The 18,972-nt window shown below is 40.7% G+C and overlaps 1 protein-coding gene across 1 annotated transcript; it reads right to left on the bottom strand.

The window, feature by feature from the left end:
• Nucleotides 1–11,777: 11,777 nt before the first annotated feature.
• Nucleotides 11,778–17,839, bottom strand: LOC108048088 (homeobox protein Hmx). The gene is made up of 5 exons (XM_044457734.1): nt 17,348–17,839; nt 15,742–16,038; nt 14,504–14,644; nt 13,710–14,308; nt 11,778–13,235 (listed from the first exon to the last, which is right to left on the bottom strand). Exons 1-5 carry the CDS (start codon nt 17,478–17,480, stop codon nt 12,411–12,413), a joined length of 1,995 nt encoding a protein of 664 aa, XP_044313669.1. The 5' UTR covers nt 17,481–17,839; the 3' UTR covers nt 11,778–12,410.
• Nucleotides 17,840–18,972: the final 1,133 nt, after the last annotated feature.

Below are 18,972 nucleotides of genomic sequence, written 5' to 3'. Positions count from 1 at the left end.
AACCCAAATACTCGTAGGTGACTCACGGGTTTGGTCTTTGTGGTTCCATCTTGGGACGCGTTCTCAGAGTGGCCGAAAAATATCAAGTATACCTCTCCAGATAGTGGGCTTTTTTCCCATGGATATCGGCATTACGCGGATGTCATAGATTGCGACACGGCTGATCCGCTCAAGTGAACAATTTCACAATTTCGGGATTGCTTCCAGGTAAAATCCAGCGAGCCAAGGAAATGACAAACATGATTCGCATATCGCAGGGGATTTGATTTGATTTTGTTTTCGATTCCACCTAATCCAATTAGGATAGCCAGCCATTCCGATGGGTGCTTCGCTGGATAAAGCCCTAATAATTCCCAAATTAAGGGAAAGCTTTTGTCCAACCCAAGAACCAAAAACAAGAGAGAACCGCCGTCTGCTGCCCCTCCACAAAAAACAATATTTAATAAGCGTCCCCTCATCATTCAACTGGGACTCGATCGTATATCAGTCGCATGAAGACATCAGAGGACAAAACTTGGGGTCAGCTGGGTCAGCTGCCTTCTACTAACTGGTTCACTGGAGTCGAAGATAAAACAACACAACTGCCAGGTCACTTGAGGAATTGCAGCGCAGTACGCATTTAATTGAATTAAATTCCAATTCCGTTCGCCGTTCTCTCTGCCAACTATCGCTTTGATCAGTCAATCCAATTATTTGCAAAATTTTGTCACATAAATAACTAGGCGATCTCGGGGAGCAGAGCGAGCATTTCCTTTCGCATATCACCTGTCGTAGGATCGCAACCGCTGAACCACTTCGTCGCGGTGGTTCTCGATTCGCGATGGTGGTGCTGCTGGAGACTCCACCACCAAGTGGTGGCCACTCTTCCCCTTTGGCAATTGCGATTGGTGGCCACGGAAGTTGCACTGGAGTGCCGATTACCACAGAACTCTGAGCAGAGCTCACCCGCCGCGGGGGGTAACCTCTCACTATGCACTCAGAAAAATCTAGGGAAATTCGAAAAAGTACTTTTTTGATGTATTTAATATAGCCCATAAACTCTAAATAACCATTACAAAAAATGACTGATTAGCGTATGTTTTTAATTAATTCTTCTAATTATATTTTTTAAGGAAATTAAAAACGATCTTAAAACTTTTAGCAATTACATTTTATTTAGTAATTATATAAGCAAAGTTTAAAAAAATGTTCTCTGTTGTCGGGTACTACAATAATATACTTCTTAAATTCGCGAAGAATAAATGTAACATTGGTTTTAGAATTTTCGTTTTTAATATAATATTAATCACTGTTAAAATTCCAAAGCTTAGTCAATAAAAAAAAAGGTTTTAAATTATTGGAAATTAAAGTAATCTAAGACTCCTGACACTTTGGCAAAGATTTCTTAATTTTATCTTATTATTTTATAAATGAAAAAGTAATCTTTGAGTCAGGATTATTCCACTTTCTGCCCTAATTACTATATCTTCAATTTCTGAATTTTTAAAGCTAAGTTTTTTGCATAATACGTCATAAGTAAACTGCCAAGCTACCTCGATTACCATGAGTATGGTTCGTTTATTTTTTGCCAACTTATTGTTGGGAACTCTGTTCTTCTGAAACTAGAGTAAGTTCCTTACCTTTTCTTCTAGTGTATGCTCTCTCTGTGGTCCCCTACAAATATTTTATATCTTTTCCGACAGGGGTGACGAAAGAAAGGTTAAGAGTCCTGCGTGTCGGTGGCTACCGTGCTCAGCATTCGTGGCCAGATCGGTTGAATGTTTTGTGCCGAGGTGTTAATTGAATTCGTTTTGCATAAGTGGTGGAATGGAGGGGAACTAGGAGCAGGAACTGAGGAGGGAGGACCACCTGCGCTCCAAAAGGACAAGGGACATCAGCGTGGTTCACTGCCCAACATTGTGTGTTAATTGTAGCAACAATGATGACAACAGCCGCAAAACAAAGCGGCCAACCAATTGTCAACATGACAGCGGCAACTAGCAACCTGCGATATTGCCGCTGTGCCTGCGATGTTGCTGCTGTGCCAGCGATATTGCTGCTCGTTTGCTTGCCATGATCTTTATCGCCCCGGCGGTATTTGCATATTCCACAGTCGCACCGCTCTCCTTGATGCATCCACATTGTTTTGCCGTTGTCGTCGTCGGCTTTATTATGTCATTGCATCATGTTTATCGCCATCCGTCATGCACATTGTGTAGAAATTAGCACATAACCCAAATGTGTAAAATAGCGGCGAGTAAATTAATTGCCGGCAATTAGCGGATGAAGGAAGGTGGCTTTTGCAATTACCTGTACATAATCAGTATTGGCGCCTTCGCTTTGATAGAGCCGCTAATAGAGATGTTGCCGGTGGACCGGGCAGAGGGTATCCGCATCATTCCGCGCATTCACAGGTGTCAAAGGAGGCGACAGGCGAGGCTGACAGCAGAATGCCCTTTAATGTCGCAAGTGGCGACCCATAGCCATGCAAATGTCACCTTATCCGTGTCGCGCATTGTCACCGTGCAAATAAAACATAAAACGCACCGTCACCACGATAAATCATCGGGATGGGTCCAGCCTTTGGAATTGGAATTGGATCTGCATTCGAATCGTAAAATAAAGCCATGAGCCAACAGCCGAGATCACTGACTCAAGATTCCACAATCCACATCTCAGAGCCAAGATCCAGGAGAGAGTTGCAGCTGTCGCCGGAAGATCGCACTCCTCACCGTTAACTCTGTTCTACATATGTGTCTCTGCCAAGGCTGATCGCATAAATTAGCCATCTAATTGCAACGGAGCACTGAGAGAAATCAAAGTGAAGAATTAAAAATGTTGGTCAATATTCAGAAACAAAAAATTTTATTAAATGTTTAAGTGGACTAACGGCCAAAGTTTAATTTAAATTCCATTGTCTTTTTAAAACGCTAAGGTATATAAAATGATATTCAGGTCAGTTCAAACTGACTTTTAAGGCTGACTTTTTAATGATTAAATGTTATTTTGAATTTTTATCTTTTATCTGAAATGGCTTTCTATAGAATAGGATTTCTATTACGCTGCTTTGTTGTCTTAATGTGAAATTTGGTAGAAAAAAAACTCCTAAAACTATTGTTTTAAAAATAGTTGAATAATGATCCTTGTTCTTTATCTTAGAAATATTAGAACTAAGAATAAAATTATTTATTCTTGATTCCTGATAACTAATTTTCCTCCAGTGCATCGGTGATCGGCAATCCAGCGAAATCTGGCCGGAATCACGAAGCGCAGGCGACCACGAGCATTCAGCATTTGTATGCAAATTGCTCCGGTCTTGGGGCCACAGTCTCCGCTCCTCAGTCTTCACTCCCTCAAGTCAAGAGCTCCGATGTTCGGCCACCTCCATAACCACATCCACCTCCGCCTCCACCTCCGCCAAGTATGCCATCGCTTAGGTGCAATCATAATCGCCGTCATATAGTTACGGGGCGCTATCGTTATCACCTGGCCGCCACTCGAGCGACTGAATCTCGGATCGGCGGACAGTGGGCACGCAGCTGAAATAAATTTGCATATAAATTGCCCAAGTTGCAGCTTCAGCCTCCACCGCCGCCGCCACTTCGCTTCCATTTAAATCGATGAGCACCGCAAGCAATTTCGGAATTTATGTAAGCATTTCGTTCGCGGGTTTAATTGACAGACTCGCGGTCTTTTGGCCAATGGCCGGCGTAATCCAATTAGCCCAGCAGACATTCGGTACAAGGAAAAGCACTTGTCGCCTGGCTCTGGTCCACTGCGAATTTCAATCCGGACGCGCAGCATTTCCTAATGAAGATGTCTTCGATTGGCCCGCGGCCAATCCCATTCAGGTTAACTTAACGCTGACGTCACTGGCTGCCGGAGCAGCAAGCAATAAAAAATCTATAAATTACGAGGACATAAATAAGGACTTCACACAATATCCGAAGGGAAATCACAAGTGCTCAGCCCGCCAATTCCATTCGGAGATCACAAGCTCCACTAACCCTATATGAACTATCTTTAAAGCAAGGAAGAAAGAAAACTTCTGCAGGCCAAAGTTTATATACCCTTGCAGCTCTTACAAAATATAAATATTCCAGGTGGATTTTCCGACACCAATGACTAAGAATCGACCCAAAAATAAAATTAAGATTTTATCACAGATTTTTAGAGAATAAAATCAATCATAACCACAATAACCACAATCATTTAATGGTATGCAATTTTGAAATCGGATGTCTGTAAGAAAAGTTATGGTAATAGAAGTACAGTTTTTTGACACTTTTCTGCAAAGCCATTTTCCGTAAATTTGGAAAGGGGTTAGCTCATAAAAATGACTAAAAATCGACCCAAAAATACAAACCAAGATGAGTATACAGATTTTTAGAAAATTAAATTACAATCATAAAAATGACGAAAAACAGACCCAAAAATACAAACCCAGATGAGTATACAGATTTTTAGAGAATTAAATTACAATCATTTAGAAGTATGCCACTTTGAAATCGGATGTCTGTAAGAAAAGTTACGGGGTTAGATGTGCAGGTTTTTGGTCACTTTTCAGCAAAGCCATTTTTCGAAAATTTGGAAAGGGGTTAGCTAAAAATACAAACCAAGATGAGTATACATATTTTTAGAAAATTAAATTACAATCATTTAGAGGTATGCCACTTTGAAATCGGATGTCTGTCAGAAAAGTTATGGGCTTAGAAGTGTACGTCTTAGGTCAATTTTTTGGAAAGCCGTTTTTCGAAAATTTGGAATGGGAAATGACGAAAATCGAACCCAAAATACAAACCAAGATAAACAAAAATTTTGTTTTAATTGTTAAAATAGTTGTCAACAATTCATTAAGTAAATTTAAACAAAATTAAGATATAATTTAACACCTAATTAAAATAAGATTAATAAGAACTTGAGAATAAGTTGACTTAAATAAAATGTGTTAAAAAAAGCCGAAGTTTTTCATTAACATCATAAAATCAATTTAGATAGTTGGGATAAAAAAGCAAACTAGTTTCGAAAAGTAAGAGACTCTTTATTTCTACAAGCCTTGTCAACAGTGGGCATATTAGGGTTAACTGATGGAGTTGAGAACTTAAAATCAGAAAATTGTTTTAGCCTTCCCATTCGCTTGTTCGTCTCATTTGCGGCTATTTTCAAATTCAATTTAATTCACTTTGTTCGATGAGCATTATCAGCAGATAGCAGATAAATTGGGATCACTTCACGCTCCTAATGGGCACTGTGGATCGGAAAAGGGAGTCGGAACGGGACTGGGGTTTGGTTTGGATTTGGAGTGAGGGGTACGAAAGGGCCTGACAGAAGGAGTAGCCACAGGTGATGATGGCCAACTGCGGGTCCAACTGTCAAGGGAATCACGGGAACGAACGAGCGGTCAAAGAGGTGAGCACAAACAACATCATCGCATGGCCACAATCTAAGCCGGGCCCAAAATGGGAGCAAGAGGAAGAGTCGCAGAGTTGGCCAAGGTGTCGACAAGCGGACAAAACAAAAACAACACCGAGGATGGGGTTGGGGGCTGGAGTTGGAGTTGGAAACGCTGAGGCTTCTGCTGCCGTTGCCCAAAGAGATATCACAATAAATTAGGAAACGAAATCTTTACTAAATAAAGACATAAATTACACTCTGAATCGCTCTATGGGCATGGAGACCGGCACTGGCGATCAAACTCGAACCCGACCCGATCCCAACCGATCCGATCCGATCCGATCCGAAATCGACTTCAAATAAAAAGCAGCCATCTATGTTGAATGAAAATAAAATGTTGGCGCACAAAAGCCAGCGATGAGCCACAATGGTGACAACAACACAAGCGGCATGACAACGACAACCGCAACGGCAACAAGCAAGGGGATGCACTGAACGAAATTTGATGATGTATTTCAAATGTAAATGTGTTAACATATGATACATTTCAAAATGGATATCATTCATTATGTTATACCTTTTGTTAATTTAATTACAAATATATTCCAAGAGAAATAATAAAAAAGAATTAATATATTGATTTGTTACTGATCTCATATTAATTTATTTTAAAAATCAGTAAATTAATAAGTCGTATTTATAAAATTGAAGTATTTAACGACCATTTCGTGCCAGTGCTTTAGAGATCTTAAATAAATTTTAAGCTGATCTAAAGTCACATTATTCGATAGATCAGAAATACAAGTATTTTCTATTAAACCTTTAAAAATAAAACATACTTATTTAAAAAGTATTCAAAGGGCAATCTTATAAGCAATACTGATAATATTCAAAATATCTCACCCAATATTGTCTTATTTTTCTTTCCGTGTACAAGAGGAGAAGGCTTATAAAAAGCGAGAGAAATACAAATAATCAAACGAAATGTATTTTATGGGGTGATAAGAATCAATGAAGCCACTGAAATCCTATAGAGACATATTGTTTGCATTATGGGGCAGCTAGTGTCGCGGTCGCATCACCGCGTTTAAGTGGATATTCCCAGATTGGAGTCGAAGTCGAAGTCGGAGTCGGAGTTGGAGCCAACTTATCAGCCGGGTCGGTGTCGCTGGCTCAATTAGTGGGCGATGTAGGCGCATTAATACGTTAATGCCGGGGTTAATGCGTGCGACATACGGTGACTTCGTTTATGCGTGATTCGCCGGAATGCGATCCTCCGAACCGCCGATCCCGATCCCGATCCGCATCAAAACAGGCCTGTATCAGATTGGATTGTGGATCGCTTGGAGCTTCGCCGATCGATGATTTCTCGGTCGGCAGCAACGGGTCTTCTGTGATTTTGGGACAGGCAATAAATCTTGGCCGAGAAGCCGTTTAACATTTTTGTAGTAGTCGGCAGCGGCATCGAAGCATCTCTTTTTTCCGAACAATAGGCGTAGTTTAGAGCTCGTTTGATGGCCAGGACTGGACCGGGTCTGCATCTTAATCAGGTGCAGCGTCATAAGTCTCGGTTAATTGTGGCAGCCTCTTGTTTTTGGGGTTGGGGTCCATTCCCATTAGAGGGCCGAGATTTATGCGCGGACTAAGTGGTCCGACTCGGGGCGATTACTGCCTTTAATTAGACATTGTTTAGCTGGGCAGTTAGCCTAGAAGTGTGCTTTTTTATGTGAAACACCGCGCTCTGCACTCAAAACAAACGAGAATAAATTATATTTAGTACTTCACTCAGGAACATAACTGATAAAAGTGTGATATAACAATACATAAATATTTACAGAAAGTGTTTTATATTCCTTTACTTTCAAATTCCTTTACTGGGAACTTATATAAAACGTTCTTAGGACGGAAATATTTTTGTTAAATATTACAAAATTATTTTAGGATTGAAGTCTAATTCTGGAATAGTAGTCAAATAGTACAAATGTAAGTTATTATAAATTTTGGTTCGGAATAAAAAAACGGCTTAATAAAACTGAAAGTAAATAAAATTAATTAAAAATTAATTTTATGCGAAGGTTTTTATTTTATCTATCAATATATTTAACAATGAAACCATAATTTTTCCATTTACCACCATTTAATTACGTTAATATTTCTCTCCGATAGCTATTTTCAAATCTTTAGAATAAATTAAAATTTCATAAAAGTTTTAACACATCTCATCACAATCATTTAATAGGTAGTTTTTCTTTGTATAATTAGTACGATAAGCGAAAGATATTTTATTTAAGATTAAACCTTAAACCGCTTATCTGTGCGTGGGGGTCTTAACCTTTTGACTTTATTGTTCCTTAACTTTCTGGTTTGACCGATAAACTAAAAAGCAGCTGCTTTTGGAACCGAAAACCGCAGCAACGGGAGTTGTGGAGCCCCGTGATTATAGCCCACAATCAATCAATAGTTATAATTGGTCATAATTCGGTAGCCGGCCACTAATTAGATGCTTTATACAATACAACCAATTTACCACGCGCCAATGGTTTTTGGCCAGGCCAATAAGAGAAAACCCGCACAGCAATTTAACAAAATATGGAAGCAGATTTATCATATGCAAATTGCTCGGGCATAACAAAAGGCCCAGCTGCGTTGAATACGGGTTCGAGCATGAACAAGAATCGGAATCAGAGCCAGGCTTAGGATTCACAAGCGCGGAATCAGAAAGAATGATTTGAAAAAAAAAAACAGATCTGAAAGACTTGAAAGACTGGGGAATCGATTGGAGACACAAGAGGCCCACAATTACCAGTGGGGGCATACTAGAACAACTTCTGGGGACCGGGGTTTAGTTTACCGGCATTGTTCCTAATTAATCCACGGGGAATGCATAAAGCCCCTTCGCTTTCGGGGCACTATCAACACCTCATTACTCTTTTGATCACACTCCTCGTTAATGAAGATGTCAGCGGCAGCTGCCGCCGCAGCCGAATAAAATAAAAACCGAAGACAGAGAGACATTTGAATTCAAAATTTAAATCAATGTTCAGAATTCCACTTTTGTTGTTGCTGCGACTGTGGAAACGCTCGGACTTGCGAGGCGACAAAGATTAAACATATACCAATTCTAGCCGAACATGTCAGCGAACTTCGGATGCTCTACCCAAGATTTAGAGGTCGGGGATTTGAACAGAGTCGGAGATGCCCGATGAAGCAGCGCATTTGAAACCGAGAAACCTGTATCTGCATAAAGATATAAACAAAGAAAACAAATTTGTCTTATCGCCCAATTCCAAATGAGATGACAACGAGACAAAATCACTCTGTCCCCGCCTCCGATACCCCAAAACCCCCTCCCCTCGATCCGTATACCTAGTGTTGAGCGTTAAAAGCTCGAGCTCATTTAAGGAGCGGACAAACACAAATGCACATTTTTTAATCGCTTGGCTCATTAACAGAGGCCCTGACGTCGAACCCTCGGAATCGGGGCACTAGGGAGTGGATCCATTGTGGGGGGGGGGGGGGTTACCTGGGTCGGGTCATCTGAATCGCCATTGTGGCCATTTAAGTTTGAGCATAAATCAGTCGACTGGATGGCGACACTCTCACGCATTTCAATATCCCAACATGTTTCACAAACATTCCTTTGGATTTTAACAAAAAACTTATAGGCAATTTGTTGAGACAGGAGTTTATAGAGCGAAGACACACTATTATTCTATTAAGCAAGCAGACAAATAGTAGAGAAATGTTAAATGTTTTAATTAAACATCTTTATTTTTAGTTATATGCGATAAAGATATGGAGATTCTCTTGTGATTTATAAGTGAAAACACTGAACTATTAATTTGTGTTTATATTGATTATTATTATTCTTCAATAACTAAAAATAACAGGACTAAAACATAAAATATTCTGTAAGCTTTTGTTTTTTTTCTACATATTTAAAGGAATATTATATGATGTTTATTTTGTGATTATAAGTTTAAAGTAAAAACCCCGCTCTAATTAAATAATAATAATTTTGAAGCTGAAACTGAAGCTAAATGTTTCTTATTGGAAATACAAATATTACTTGATTTTTTAGGAAACTTGATTAAACACTTTTCGTTAGAGTTCGTGACTACATTTATAAAAATCTGCGATATGTAATTGCATACCCTATAACCCATAGGTCCGTGCGACTTAATTGCTTTTGCGTGTTTGATTGCGGGGGAGGGGACTTTGGTGCCCAGGACACCCTAGGATTTCAGGTATTTGTTTTTGTAAGCCGTAAACGTAATGGCGGAATAACGACACCCATTCCCATTCACAATCTGGGAATGATATTCTCTTAGGTTTCTGGCACTGGTTAACTCGCATTTGCATCGGCGGTTTGCGAAGGGAAAGGGCCATGAACAACATTGTTGTCATATTAGTAAACGTAACTAACTTTAGTTATTGCTGGTGTTGCGACTTCGCACGTTTATGGTCCATTTAGAAGTATGCAATGGCAATGTTGCGCCGGCTCGCCAACAGATTTATCACCGGCTCCTTGCCTGGGGAGCCCCGGAGATCCAGCTACACTGAGAAAAAAACTTATTAAAAACTTATTTCGAAATAAATATATATAAAATTATCTTCACAATGTGTCTTATATTTTAAAATACATTTTTTAGCACAGGCAAGCTACGTTTTATTATATGTAATATTTTTTTTATGTATTTAGCTAGTTCCAGAAATTGGTTATAAAAACGAAGAACGGAAAAGAATCGGAATTTGTAAAACATAAAAAATCTTAAGGGGACAACCTTGATTAGTTTTTTATAAAGACCTATTAGATTTCTTCTAAAAAGAGTACGGATTTTATAACAATAATAAAATTAATTCATTAACTTTTTTTCTGGATTATTGATAACTATAAAAGGTGAATAATAAAGGACTAACTATTTATATTTATTTGTTGATTTGATCTTAAAAGTTAAAAGTAATGATTACAATCCGCTATTGATCAGATTTTTTCTGTGTGATACAGCAATGGAGCCTTGGTAAAGTTCATCGATTTCCGCCAACCCAAACAATAAAAACTGGTCAGAGCCAACAGCAACAAAGTTGCAGGACAATCTCCAGGACCTGGGACTCATCAAGTGGCCCACTGATCAGCTCGCCGAGGATGGTGGATATACGACTTGGAGTTGGTGCATCGTAAAAATGTTTGACTGCGATTATATGGCGCTCATGAGAGCGCCACTTTGCCCTGGTCCATCACAAACGATCCATCCTCCAGGTAAGCCTTTTCAAAAAAAAAATACATTTTGATGGAATCCCCAGGCCTTCAAAACAAAATTTAGTACACTAAACGAAACCACTGAATAAGCGTGAACCCAGGGCAAGCAAATGCCGAAAATATATACAAATATATGTTGTTTTGGCTGACCCACAGCCGTGGCGCAGACTGTATAAATATCGTATAATGTATAATTTATGGGCCCGAGGTGAAAATATTTTCAATAGAAGGTGATTTAAATTTATTAAAGGAATGCTCATGAGCAGCTCCGCACTAAATTAGAATAAGTCGGTTGTGGAGATGCTCATAAAGAGCCAAGCAAATTGAATTTGTGGACACCCGATGCCGATGTTGTTCCCATCCCAAATGCCAAGTCGCAAGTCCCAAATCCCCGATCCCGATTTTAGCTGTAAGTATCGACACGAAAGAGCTCCACGCTCGCTTATCAGATGCGAAGGCACCGCAGAGGCCGGCTCATTTAAATCTCGGCCAGGCCAGAAATAAAAACGCGCATCCACCCGGTTTCCAACCTAAAAAAGTCAACGATCCGATCCAATCCAAGCCTGCAAGCTCGCCTTTTGTTAACACCATAATTTACATTGATTTATGTGCTTAGTTGGCTCGGCATTTTTAATCGGTCAGCGGAGTACCCCTTCCAAATACCATACCCCATACACCACATACCACCATCCAATATCCATTTCCATCCCTCCTCTCCTCTTCCCCCATCATCGCTTATAGTGTGTCTCCACTGTGTGTGCGCGCGGCTTCATTTGGTTATAATTAAAATGTCGATGTTATCTACCAGATTTGGACATATTGGCCATTACGTTCGAAATTTAAGCGATTTCTATGCGCGTATTTTGGTTTTGATTTCGATTTCGTTGGCATTTCTTCTGTCTCCGTTCGGTCACACAATGAATATTGATTGTATTAATATTTAATAACGTTTTAAGAAGCTTTCGAGTGTTAAATGCTTATTTATGCTCATCGGCCGTGTTTTGTGTGTTTTCCTGCGTGTGTTGGAATGGATAATTATGCGTGAAATCGAACGTATAAATTGTATTTGTTGTCAAACCAAAGCAAGGCTATACTAACCGATTTCCTGGTTATTTTCGGGAAGAAATCAAAAGAGTTTTTTGGGTATTTGTTGCACTTTTTATTGGTTTCTCACTCAGTGGAGTTTTGGGTTGCCTTTCGATTTGAGCCAAAAACACTTACTCTACAAAATATCAGTTCAAACGCAACCAAAATAATTCGTACGTAATACGCATTCATAAATAGATGGCTTAATGCTAAACAGTAGGACTATTTAAAGTTAGAGTTACATAGAGATATATATTGCATATGCTATAGCCTTAAATGGTGATGAGGTAAGTCGGCAGCCGGCGAATGAACAAGTATAGTAATTATGCATAACTGGGGGGTATACAATAGATATATGTGCATTTAAATGGGACAAGCGTGTTCGTACTCGTAGTATTAGTTACAATTTCAGCTAATCTTAAGCCGCCCATTATTGTTGCTGTTGCTCGTGCTGCTTTTCCAGCGACCCCGAACCGCAGCCAAGTAGGTGAGCAGCATTTTAACTTTGGTTTTCGATTTGTTTGCCCACAATAGTATATATTCGCATCTCGTGTTTCAGTCCACCAAATCCCCTACAATTGCAATTTGAATCAGTAGTTGCTGTTGCTGTTGCTGTTGCTATTACTGTTGCTGTTGCTGCTGTCAATCACAGAGGCGCGCACAACTCAAGTTTTCAATTAGATGTCGCCGCCTAGCGGTGGTCATGCTTTAGGAATTGCAATGTAGCCGGTATTGCCGGCGCATCGGAGGATGACAGGCGGGCCACCTTTGCCGCCGCCGCCGGCGACTCGATTTCACCATCCGAATCGTCGTGCACGTTGATCTCCTCATCCGAGTCGGATGACGAGTTGTCCACCGTCATGGTTGAGCCGCCAGTGAGTCCTGCGCCAGTTCCCTCGCCGCCAGTTGGGGTTAGTCCCCCCGCGGAGTAGTGCAATCTGGAGCGTTGCTCCTCGGCCACCGTTAGCGAGGCTGCCACTGCATATTGCCTGGCCAATCCCAGGAAGGCAGCCGCCGAGGGAGAGCTCACCAGACTCCTGAAGGCACTCCTCTCGCCTCCCATGGACAGGTGACTGGCGGCCGGATTGCATCCAGTGGGTGAGAGTTGCTGCTGTTGCTGATGTTGCTGTTGCTGTTGCTGTTGCTGTTGCTGCTGCTGCTGCTGCTGGTGGTAGTGACTCAGGAGTTGCAGGGCCGCCGGATGCGTGGGCAGGTGCAGGGGATGATGGTGATGGTGGCCACCAGGAGGTCCGTGCAGGGGGTGCAGCATGACCGCAGGCGGAGGAGCCTGCGGCGAGTGATCCCCGCACAGGGGCATCGGTTGCTGGGGAGGCGGAACCGGAGCCACTGGAGCGGAGGTGGAGGCACTACTGTGATTACTGGGCGTGGGCGAACCGGCCGGCGCATCGTTCGACTGCTGCGAGTGCAGCGGATTGGCGGGACTGGAGCGCTGGCGCTTCAGGAGATTCATGCGCTGGTGGCGACGCCATTTAGCCCGCCGATTGGAAAACCAAACCTGACGAAGAAAAATGTATTATGAATTATGGTTTAGCTCTCAATTTTGACTTAATGATTAGCCATATCTTTTATAGAGATTGTAAATTAATATGCAATACCATCAGCGGAATTGATCAACTTAATATAGCTGTTTTATTCACGTTTATTGCATACTCGTTTCTTAAACACATTTATAGGTTTCTGTGAACTGAACAACAAAGTCTAATGTCTTTGGAATAGCAAAAACAAAAAATTAATAACCATTAAGTTTCATTAATAACAAATCTTTAAAAAAGAGAGATTTTTAAACAAGTTTAACAAAACATGTTGTATGTTTGCAATAAGTTTAAGTGATCTATAGTTACTTCAATTTAAACAATCGCCTACGGCCTTATAGTCAATTGAGTTTATATGCGACTTATACACATTGAAAAATAAATATTTAAAAATATGAAAATATAATAAATAAGTGATCAATATCCACCCGACTCACCTGTACACGCGCCTCACTCAAGCTGGTGCGACTGGAGAGCCTCTCCCTGGTGCTCACACAAGGATAATGGCTCTTGTCGAACTCCTTCTCCAGCTCCTCCAACTGCTCCGGACTGAAGGTGGTCCTGTTCCGCCTGAACTTTGGCTCATCATCGTCGTCCAGGTAATCGGAGTCTATGTGCCTGTTCTCGTCGGCCGATTCCAAGGTATCGTGGCTGCCCGAGCCAGGTGAGATGGCCCGATTGGAGGGTCCACCACCACCACCGCCTGCACCACCAGACATAAGATGAGCCGAACTCAGGGATCCACAAGTGGGCCCTGCTGACACCGCACTGGCGGCACTGGGCGGCAGATTGGCCAGCGTGGGAGCGGCCACGGACCACAGGGCGGATGGAGGCGGCGGCGGGGGCACCACACCCTGGCCACCCGGCACATTTCCAGCCGGATGCCAGGTGAAGCTGCCATAAGGGTGCGGGGGTGGCGGATACAGGCCGTAGGCGGCGGTGCGGGCAAACTCGGTGGCCACCCGCTCGGCGGCTCGGTTGCGCAGGATGCGATTGATGCTGCTCACCGAGGGAGCGGTGGCATTGGTGCAGACACCTGCAAGGCGGGATTACGCAATTACCAACCATCCAATACAGAGATCGAGAGATTAAAGCTAAAAGCGGCCGCCGATCAATCAGCGATCAATCTGGGTCGTCCGTTTTCCCCCCTCCCATCCCATCCCCTCCCCATCCCCTTCCCCACCCAGGGATTAGCTGCAATTATGTGGATAGGATTGGACTCAAGACTCACCCTCTGAGATCAGGCGTTCGCGTATCTCCCAGGCGAAGATCGTCGGATTCTCGCGCTTGTACTGCTCGATCTTGGAGACGACCGTCGGCGTGGCCACCTTGGGCTTTGAGCCACCAATTAAGCCCGGTGGTCGCAGCGAGCCTGCAAAAATCAGAGCAACGCAAAAATTATGAGACAATCGATTTATGATCGCGATTTTGGCAATCCATCTGTTTTGTTGGCTATTGGCTGGCAGCCTGGATTATCCCTTGTTTTTAATATCTTTATCTGTTGGCCTCATCAACATGAAGTGTTCCGGAGCAAATGTGGGGGGAAACACTACCTGGTACCTCGGTTCATACACTGAGAGAAAATCAACCACATTATAAAATTGAATCTCATTTAACTGCAAAATTTGCTAAGATGGATCTGACTAGCTATTATTTTTCGCTTAGCTATTTAACTTTAGACATGTACCGCCAGGATAATAATAATAATAATAGGTAATAAAAAGCTGTTAACCTATTTTTCAAAACTAATGTATTTCCATTAAATAGGGATTCAGTTTTATTTATTTATATTTGGTAATATACATATGTAGCTTAAAAGGTCGTATTTAAATACGAGGTGAATTAAATTTTAAAAGGTAAAACCTGACACACTCAAAATAGTTTGATTAATTGAAACCTTCCAGATATAAAATGTAATATAAGTCTTTAACAGAAATAAACAAGCTTAAATAAAACTTGAGCTAAAGAAGTTTTGGAGTTCAACATATTTATTTATTTTATGTAATTTCAATGTAAGAACTTTTTGTCAGTTATAAAAGAGTATTTATTGTGATTGAATCCAAAACGATTTTAACTAGTTTTATTTGTGTATATTTGTGCTTTGTATTTTGAAAGCGTATAGTTATTTTTTCTCAGTGCAAGGACAGCACGCACCAACCAACAACCACCACCACCGCGGAGAACAAGCCCTCGAATAAGCCGCATTTTGATTAATGAGCCAGCCGCGTTTTGGCCACCGCCAGCCAGGAGTTTATGCAATTTTAAGTGGCTAAATTACACGGCTGCGCACACCAGGGATAACTCGGAAAAGGAGGAGGTGGAGGACCCTGCTCGCAGGATAATAACATGTTTATCATAAAAATTAGCAAACAAATCGAAAACAAAGTGCCTATTAGTTATCTGATGGCGGAACGAAAGGGTCTCCCCCTTTCTCTCCCTTATTAAATGTTTCTTAGGTTCTTAACTCACCTAGCAACTTGGAGACAGCACCCTGCTGCGTTAGCATGTGCTGGGCGATGTCGTAACCGCGCAGTCCTCCGAATCGGGAGAATTCCAGGAGGCGATGTTGCGACATCAGGGTGTTGAGGGTGCTCCCCGCCGGTCCGCCTGCTCCCGGTGGAACTCCAGAGGCGCCGCCAAAGCCGGGCGGTATTTGCACAGATGTGGGCGATGTCGAGGCCCCCGTTCCCGCTCCAGATCCCGCTCCCGCCGCTGCTGCCGCTGCCGCCGCCGCTGCTGCTGCTGCTGCCACGGATGCCGCCGCTACTGCAATTGAACGAATTGAATGATAATTGGCCATTGTCATTATATTGTGGCTTTAGCTGTCCCGGCCACAATGGTTAATTATGATAAATTAACCGTTAATTGTGTTGACTGAACCGAAATGACTGATGGGTTTTACGAGTATATATATATATGTTCCTATTCCCGTTCCCAATCCCCTGGCAAATACCAAATACAACAATCGACGATCTAATCGCCAAAATGGTGGCGACACGCAAACGAATCGATCTCCTGTCTCTGGGCAGATTTATCAAGCTAATTGAAACGACGGGCTGCCAGTGCACAATGGCAAAAATTAAAATATATGTACTCAGCTGGCTAAGAAACGACTGTGTATTACGTTAATTCGACAGAATATTGTATTTGCATTCGCTTAAAAAACATACATATATCATTCGGCTTGGGCAACTCGTCGCTCAAATTGTCAATTAGCGTTTTAAATGCGCGTTTCACTTTGTGGTTTGTCGAGTCAATATTTTTTAAAAAATACAACTACCTCAAGTCCTCCCTAACTTGTATATATATATGTGGGCTCATAATCAATTGTGCCGCTCATCAAATGAGAACCAGTTTTGTTTATTTTTGTCTAGAAAGCTGAAAACCAAGGAAATGGGGCTGGCAAATAAGCCACGCACTTGGCATTAAGACATGCGTAACGGTTTTAAATTATTTCAATTATAGACCTAAGCCCGAAAAAAAAAACATGTATTATGTCTTTGAACTTAACTAATTTGGTTCTGATAAGGCTTGAGTTTTAGTTTTCAGTTTAACACATGACACTTTGTTAGCAACTTAATTGATTTCTCGATTGTTTATAACATAAACTTTTCTAACCGAAAATGATCTGATCTTTCATATACATAAATATTAATTCAACACCTATTATAAATACAAACACATGTCCTTAAAAATCCTTTAATAGTGTCAAAATAATTTTCTGTATATTTTATAAAAAACTATTTTTTTACCCAAACATTTATAGATTTTTTTATTTTCAGTGAAACCAGTTGACAAAATATACGAGTATTGGTTTTTAAAAACTTTTTAACACTCCTCGTTGAAAACTAGTATAATTAGTTTTTGACTTCATTTCATTTTATACTGTAGGACACGATATTTTAAATGTTTGATTCAAACTTAATGGCTTCCCCGACAAATGAAATATTACACCTTTGGCCTAATTTCATTTACATGTTTTTAGTTTGAGCACAGGGCGGTATTAATTTACGGTAACACCCAAGCTTAGCTTTGCCGTCGGCTAATAAACACCTGATCATTTGGATGCACTTACCACTGGAAGCGTGAGGGGCCAGCGATGTGATGCGTTGGGGATGGGGCTCCATTTTCCAGTGCGCGGCCGAGAGGCCAGAATTAGCGACAGTAAGCGAGCCAAGGTCACGGTTTAAAGTCGGCTCAATCAACATGTCTATGAATCGCTCTAATCAATTTCGCCTTTATTTATTGTTATTAAATTTTATTTGTTATAGTGGGTATTATTTTTCCAGCAAGTGGAGCACAAAAAACAGTCACAATCACAGTCACAGATGTCGTACATCCAAGGCAGAAGTATCGATTATAGAGAACGCGAGTTCAAGCGGAAACGGAAATGGAAACGCAATGCGGTCAATTGGATTCATAGCGTGCTGCTTACTCACACACAAACACACACACACACAAGCCGATCCCGGCAGAAACAGTTAGAGAACGTTACTGTTTTTTTATCAGAATTTTTTTTTTGAAATTTTCCGAACACTGCGCTCCGTTGAAACGTTGTTCACGCGAAAGCTGCTCTCGGCACAATGAGCGCTTGAATTTCACCTGGTCACCCGGGTCACTCCACTCCACTCAAACAGTTTCACTCGGTTTTTGAGCGTTTTTTCGAATCGCCAACCGGTTTGCGAGTACCGCACTTTCATAATGGCGGCCGTTGAAGTCATTCGCTCTCTCTCGCTCTTGCATGATAGAGTAGGACAACTAGTAAGTTGCACTGTGCGCACACAAATCAAACAATTATAAACTCGTATAAGCACTGGCAAGAAGAAGAGCTAGCCAGAGAGTGAGAAAGAGAGAGTTGGGGAACAATAAAGAAGAAGAATAAACAGAAGAAGAAGAGGAGTTGGGGAAGCCTCGTTTTTTTAATGAAAAACAAATCAACTTCGGACATAAGGCGTTGGAAGTCAACCTTTAGTTGCATTTAACTTCTAATTTACCACAATAATTAATAGATTTCAATGTGCAGTTGAAATTGTTACCCATAAGACCTTTTAATTCTTTTTGTTCTATGCTAATTGATGGATTTAATTTTCATTTACATTACCGCCTAGTCCATGGCCCCAATAAGTAGGCACTTTTAAATGCCAGGTTATGATTAACTTTTTTTAGTTAAATACTAATGAGTTTTATTTAAGCTTACTCCATGTATTCCAGTTCAGCATTAGAATGAATGAATCTAGTTTAAATTTTTTTCTCGAAAATGATATTTAAAAAAAAACAAAAAATACTATTGTTTTTAGTTAGTTTGTTTAAGAAAACCCATTATTTATAACAACATTTGAATGGTATTTTTAAACAAAATGTATATTTTCTGAAAAAATTTGTAATAAACATCACCACAAATTAATATAAAACGTTTAACATTAAACAAACAAATTAATTAATTACTAATTGTAAAATTAATAGTAAGTCGATTTAAAAAATAAGGATCTTTACTGGAAAACTTTTACAACTTAAAAAAAAAGTATAATAATTTAATATAAACTATATCTAAATTAATACAAAAAATTGTTTTTAAGAATTACAATTACTAATTGTCCATTAGCCATATAAGCACTAAAATAGGCAGGGGTTTGGATTTTTATTAACAATAAAGTAACATTTATTGTTAATAAAAATCCGCAACCCTGCTCTTTGAAAGCC

This window comes from Drosophila rhopaloa, unplaced genomic scaffold (genome assembly GCF_018152115.1).
Source record: "Drosophila rhopaloa isolate 14029-0021.01 unplaced genomic scaffold, ASM1815211v1 contig_163, whole genome shotgun sequence".
Lineage (NCBI taxonomy): Eukaryota > Metazoa > Arthropoda > Insecta > Diptera > Drosophilidae > Drosophila > Drosophila rhopaloa.
The sequence above is the reverse complement of the archived record's forward strand: the minus strand, read 5'-3'. Positions and strand labels throughout refer to the sequence as shown.